This window comes from Cynara cardunculus, unplaced genomic scaffold, assembly GCF_001531365.2.
Source record: "Cynara cardunculus var. scolymus isolate 2C unplaced genomic scaffold, CcrdV1 Un_Scaffold_2761, whole genome shotgun sequence".
Lineage (NCBI taxonomy): Eukaryota > Viridiplantae > Streptophyta > Magnoliopsida > Asterales > Asteraceae > Cynara > Cynara cardunculus.
In genome coordinates, this window is record NW_020201215.1 from 62,546 (window position 1) to 69,452 (window position 6,907).

Below are 6,907 nucleotides of genomic sequence, written 5' to 3' on the forward strand. Positions count from 1 at the left end.
ATATGGAGCTTTAATAAGTTGTACCTACGCATAATTTACTTGTAATCTTGAGTTTTAAGTAATATGCATTAATAAACAGTACTTTACACATAAAAAGTGGTTTTTAAGAGTTTTTGTCAAATGATTTATAATATAGAATATATATTTTTTATATATAATTTAATTTAAGTTTGATAATAAAACAATATATTTTTGGTTTAATATTATAAATTTTATAAAGATAATAATTAAGTATACTGTTAGAATTTAATGATTATACTAATTATATTTTAGATTTTTTATATTTAAAATGAGATGTTTATCCTGTATTTGATTGTGTTTATCTGCAGTTAGTTACACGATTTCAGATATGGGATGAAATCAGATAGGGATGAACGGGTTTAAGAGTTTTTAAGAGTTTTAGTCAAATGCTTTATAAGATGGTATAAATATAACAAGAGTATAAGAGTTATGGAGGTCAAGCGAGTAAACAAGATGATCAATCTCTAATTCGAGCCTGTAAACGAGTATTTGGGCTCGAGCCGTGCCGAATAATATTTTTATCGGCCGAGCTCAAACAACCTGCAACTCAACTCGACTTGACTCCTTAACACCTGTAAATGTAGGGTACGGGAAAAGATGAGACGTATGCCGATCTTTTCTCTATGTCCAAACAAAAAAGAAAAAAAGATGTGTTGTACAACATTGCACATTGTGTTTACTGCAGAAAATTTGTGTTTTATCATATTTTCTAACTATTGAAAATACACAACATTCATGGAAGAATATTCAAATTCATCAAATAGTAATTATCTAAACAAAACCGAAACCGACTTTTTTCACGAAACCCATTTGAAGTTGATGAGAATGCTCTATAAGAAACACAACCAAAAGAATTGAAGAAACCATTTTATATGTCTAATTTTCAAGAAACCAACTGCAAAGTAATGTCCAAATTGTTACCCTGCTGCAGAAAAATCAAGAAACTGGGCTTGTTCAACTCAAACTGTATCATCATCATCATCATCATCATCATCATCATCATCATCATCGTCCTCGTCATCCTCATACACTGAAATTAAAAGAATAAACTCAAAGTTAGAATCTTGGGGTATTTTTTTGTATTCTTCCCTGAAATGAACAAAAAAGATAGAATATTTTCTCTGATTCAGTTCAAAGTTTATTACTTGAGGAGAGATCTTGTAAGATGTTCGCGTGCGGTTGCCAGTGCTTGACTTATTGTCTGCAAAGACCATATCATAATCTTGAAGCATGGACTAAGTAATTTAAGACAACAATTCCAGATGATTTTTTGCATTTGTTGAACCAAACCAAAAGAACCTAGTAAATCCCACACAGAGGTAGGGTTCCCCTTCTGGGGGGTGGGTGGGGGTAGTGAGATTGTTTCCATCAAGTCCCCCGGCTTGAAAAATAAACAGAATTTGCAATTTGTTGGGGTTGAGGAAATGATAGGTAAGGTACCTGCTCAGACAGAGGAGCTCCGGAATCTACGCTGTGGCTTGCAACCTTACCAGCAATAACATTTGCATCTGTTTCCAGGATGATTCTACAAAGCATAAGTAGATGTATGTTAAGAAGATCTACTCTTTCACTAGTTAAAGATCTATAAACTGGAATGCATTGAGGAACCTGTGTCTCTATTGCTTTTGATATGTAGATTGGATTAGACAGGATAGAACAGAACGAGACTCGATAGGAATGAACAGGCGAGAGTGAAAAAAAAACTTGAGGAAGGTTTTAAGATTTTAATTTGCCATGGTAATTTAGTAATTTGCCAATCTTGTCCCAGTTTCCTATTTTTGTTCTACCTATGTTGGTAGGACAAAAAAGTGCATTTTTGTCCCACTCCGTCCTGTCCTATTCCACTCTAATGTCGTGTCCTGTCCCACATACCAAACGCACCCGGTAGGACATGGACTTTAGGATATAATGATTACATGAGCTGAAATGTAAGAAAGCTTGCGATAGTGTCTTTGTGATTAGATGAGCTAAAAACTAGAGCTTGGTTGTGCATGAAACCTAGCTGGTCCAAGTATAATATTGGTTTAATAATTGACAAGGGATTATAATCATCCTCAAGATAATGAAGCTTAACTATTAGATAGTTTACAAGGATATGCTTCTTTCAGTTTAAGGAAATTATAATGAGAGTGGTTATGATAAGGAATGAGAATGTTGGGGAACGAAAAGTTATTCTTATTCCCCCCAATTTACTAGGGTATGGATGATTCCCAACTTTTATGTAATCACTCATTGCATTAAATTGAACAAAACACCATTATTCATTGTCATTCCTATTTCTCACCCCAATCAAGCACTCCGGCCTTGGTCCCTAGCTTAACCTACTAAATGCATATGTGGTTAAAGAATATGCCACTTTTTAAGTGTTCCTCATGCATTACAGTAATATCAATCCACCCATTTAGAAATCCAAAATGTTCAATAATACAACAATTGAAGAATAACAATGAATATATTACGTAATAAAGATGTGGCTTACCCGCCGTCAACAATTTCATCGAGGCACAATAAAATGAGATCTAAATTCTCAAGTGCTTCCTTCTTATCCACATTACCCCTGGAAAACATAATAATTAATAAACGAATCTTACCAAAGTTTCATTAGAAAAGCTGATTAAGTAATCAGATAAGCAAATGAATATTACCTAAGCAGAAGACTGACTGCATCAAAGAAACCCTGAAGAACTGTGGAGATAATGAGCTCATTTTCATCATCACCCCCAGTAACAAAGAAGTGAAGGTCTTGAGCAAATTTGTAGATGACAATATTACTCTCAAACATTGCTATCTCCGCTGCACGTTAGTCCATGAAAAACATTATATGCTGCTTAAGAAAATGAGAACAAGCTTCTAAAGTTTCCTACTTCAGTCTTCATAAGTTTCTTCAAAAAGGGAAAACAGAGGTGGCATGTAATACAATCAAACATGGCAACTGATTCACCCAGAGAGGCATATCAAAACTACTTTAAAAAGGTTTGATTTTTCCATTTAACTATTTAATGGCTATAATCTTAGTTAAGCTGTATGGACACTGGTGAAGGGATAGCTGTAGTACATAAGCTATATGTAACATACAGCAACATAAGCTTTAGCTACCAGTAATCAGCAGAAAGATATACATAGCAGAGAGTGGAAGAGGGATTAAAAGGGGATTTAACGCAGACCTTCCGTCCGTGCATTTGTCTTCTGGGTCTTGGTAAACACAGACTTTTCAAATGCTTCCTTAGAACTATTAGTTGGCCAGTCATCTGAATAGTACTTCACAGCTACACGAGCTCCTTCTGAGTCCAAAAGTAAGATGTTCTTTACGGAAGGGCAAGACTCCTACAGACAAGAATCATCAAACATAAATATTCTGAACTTGCAACTTGACCAAAATTGTCCCTTGCATCACAGACGGGGAGACTGTTCAAAAACGAAAAAATGATCTACTTAACGGTTGTTCATTTTTTATCTTTTTTCTTGTTCTTCTTTTATCTTTCTTTTATCGTCCCCTCATGATGCGAAATAGAGAAACCTTTTCCATTGTTTAAAAAATTAAGTAAACACATATTTATTAGAGGCCCATAGCAGCAGCAGCTTTGGGCAATTCCTGGAAAACAATCCAGAGGGTATTAACTTGTTGCTGTCTGTCGCTACTACCTGGGGGTGGGCAGATATATTTTTTTACATCCACCGCAGTTGGAACTCATCCTATCAGGTTATTATATAGCGAATAGAGATAATTAATTGATAACTTAGGCATGTTTGGCAACCATAAGCTAGCTTATTTTTTGAGCTTATTGTAAAAGCCTCGTTTGGCTAACCAGAAACTAGCTTATAAGCTAACTTTTTGAAAAGCTAATTCTAGTTTATCGTGTAACAACTAACTTATGAGCCAACGACCAGCTTTTCAACTACTCTAGTTTGCCAAACATATTGCCTTAGCCTTGTGTATTTGATGATTATGCTAGGTAAATGATAATCAATCGTATCCAAGATTAGGAATGGTTTATCATATTATTTTTCTAGTAATACTGTCCCAAACATGTGATTAGTTCGCGCACCTCATGCTAGTATTTATTCTTCTTAACTGCTTGCTTATGCTCTTGCACAAGCTAGGGGTCTTCACGGAAAAAGCCGCTCTACTCTTTTGGGGTAGAGGTCAGGTCTGCGTACAACTTACCCCTCCTAGAAGGCTAGAACCTGCTTTAGAGTGGGATTTACTGGGTCAGTTTGACTTTGGTTTTGGTTTTAAACCATAATCAATCCTATCCAAGATTGGGAATGGTTCATCATATTCCTTTTCTAGTAATACTCTCTGAAACATGTGATTGATCCTGAATAGACCCCACGGGTAAGAGATATGAGAGTGTAGATGCAAAGTCTAGATATCCATCCTGACTATTACTCACTATTCATACCAATCACCTATAATATTAAAACTTCAGGCAGCAGAATTATGCAGTTTACAGCCTATCAAATGTTCTTTAACTCCACTGTCTCTTGATACATTTTACTTCAATCCATTGTCTTACATATAGCTGAAACATGCTACAAACATATCAGAATCCTGACCAAGTACCATTAAGAGATCACAAACTGCTGTATTTTTGTCATGTAAAATTTATACATTTTGCAACAACGAAATTAATTTATCAGGAAAGAAGAAGAAGATCTCAAATTTGTCTTGGCAATGCCAACATCAATTTTGAAAAGCCAGTAACTGAATTTATTTCAATTAACAATCCCAGAAAAGCCTAGTTCACAATATTCATCAAATCAAAGCTCTTATTTTGAAATGAATGACTACATTCGCGCAGATCTGAGTCCCATAAATCATAAAATCACTATAACTCAACAAAAATAGAACAGCAATTCTCAATAACTGATCGTAAAACAAATTTGGAGCTTCAAATGAAAAAGTACCTTGGTAATCGCTCAATTCATTAAATCCCATCTTTCAAATTCATAGATTTATGTATAGTGTAGACAAGTATAGAAGATCACAAATGCAGGTATGATTAAGAAAAAAAACGAAGAAAGAACTGAAATGAATCGAGCATTAGTAGGAACAGTTGTGTAATACAGTAATTAGATTAGATCTGATTCTTGAGTTACCATTGGAGAGAGATTTTCGCGTCAAGATTTCTCGGCCTTAATTTCTCGTGCAGATTCGGATGGTAAAGAAGACACAGATGAACAAGGCAAAGAGTATATGTACGAGAAAGGGGTTGGAGGTGAAATTTCAAAATGACGACCATATTTTACTTATTTTACACTTTCACCCCTTGTAATTCTTTTCTTTACATTTCTCCTACTTTTTTTTTTTGCACACATTCAAAATTTTTCCTGCTCGGTGTCTAAAAATTAGATACATAGCCCTAAACACTAATATTATTACCTCATTCTTTTTAGGGGGTGTTTATGATTGCTTATAAAAACAACATATTGACGTATTTCGATATGACACCGGTAATAAGTATTTTTGAGTGTTTGGATAAACAATTTATACCGGTGTCAAACCGGTAATAAGAAGTTTTTGAAAAAGTTAAACTATTCTAACTTATAATAAGTTAATAAATATTTTTTCTAAAAAAACATTAGTTGTTTCAAATAAACAATCCCAAACACCCCTTAAATTTGAAATTATAATAATTTTTTTTTGGACTAAAATCAATTATATTGCAAAACGAGTTTTTTTTATTTGTCACTCATATTATTGATTTATTTATTTATTTTTAACTGAGTTCTCAAATAAAATTCAAAGTTGTATTCACGTACGAGTACAAATAGTAGTCACTGTGTATTCGCTTGAATATCATGTGTATTCGCTTGAACTACCATTATTGTTTCATTTTTCTTGAATTATCACTTTATTCAATTGTGAATATGCTCTATTATTCGCATTAACTTTCAAATATAGGTATAAAAAAGATATAATATTGCATCCATATGTGAATATGACAAATAATTTAGGGGGCCGTTTACCAAACGCTTACCCATGTAAGCATTTACCAAGTCATATTACTTTACCGGGTGAGTATGGCAAGGACCAAAAGTCTTACCCGGTAAGAGCGAGATAAGGAACAAGAGTCTTGCCCGATAAATGAAGGTGATGACTTTTACCACGGTAAGAGCTTATCGGGTAAATTATTACATATGATACCGTTTTGGTAGACTAAAATCTTACCCGATAAGTAAGTAATAGTGTTGAATCTTACCAATAAGCACTTATTGGGTAAGTTTTTTGTAAATGGCCCCTTAGAGTTGTTTGTAGATCATGATGACTTACGATTATGATGATTTACAATTCTTGTCCGTCCAACAAACGAGAATGGACAACCATTCTTGGAAAATATTGATGTATGGACTAGTTAATAACCCATTAAGATTAATGGGGGGATAAGTATGATGTAAAAATAGTTTCAGACCGACCAACTTAACTCGTTTATGTTTTTTATTTGGAAAAAAAATATAAACAATTAAATTTTAATTAATATTTTTCATAGAGTAAACTACAATTTTGGTTCTTGTGGTTTATAAAAAACTACGAATAATATCCCTGAACTTTAATAATTACAAAAGTGGTCACTACACTTTGCATATTGCTTTGAAAAAGGTCTTTTTGATTTACTCTATTAAATATTGTCGCAAGAGGCACTTTTATCTTTTTACCCACTTTTGTCTTTTTCTTGTTTTTTTGGCCATTAATGCACCCTTACTCAAGCCCTCCCCTTCGCTTCATTTGTTTTCCTCCCACTGTTGTCGATGGAACACCTCCTTCTCCGGCCATCTCCACCTCTAGTCGTCCCCACCTGCATATCTTGTGAAACGTAAACCACTTTCTGCTCTTCCCTAAAGAACTCATGCACATATAACTTACTCAACCCCTTCCATCTTCTCG

At 34.2% G+C, this 6,907-nt stretch overlaps 1 protein-coding gene across 1 annotated transcript; it reads right to left on the bottom strand.

Moving 5' to 3' along the window:
• Positions 1–697: 697 nt before the first annotated feature.
• Positions 698–5,222, bottom strand: LOC112503259 (coatomer subunit zeta-1-like). Its single transcript, XM_025107322.1, has 7 exons — positions 5,122–5,222; positions 3,186–3,345; positions 2,667–2,814; positions 2,501–2,578; positions 1,462–1,546; positions 1,167–1,222; positions 698–1,051 (listed from the first exon to the last, which is right to left on the bottom strand). The coding sequence occupies exons 1-7, from the start codon at positions 5,122–5,124 to the stop codon at positions 1,045–1,047; spliced, it is 537 nt and encodes a 178-aa protein (XP_024963090.1). The 5' UTR covers positions 5,125–5,222; the 3' UTR covers positions 698–1,044.
• Positions 5,223–6,907: the final 1,685 nt, after the last annotated feature.

Coding starts and splice junctions, on each gene's coding strand:
- LOC112503259 (XM_025107322.1), bottom strand. Junction 2,815..3,185: donor GACAAATGCACGGACGGAAG/GTCTGCGTTAAA, acceptor ACTAACGTGCAG/CGGAGATAGCAATGTTTGAG. Junction 1,223..1,461: donor GAGCTCCTCTGTCTGAGCAG/GTACCTTACCTA, acceptor TGGTCTTTGCAG/ACAATAAGTCAAGCACTGGC.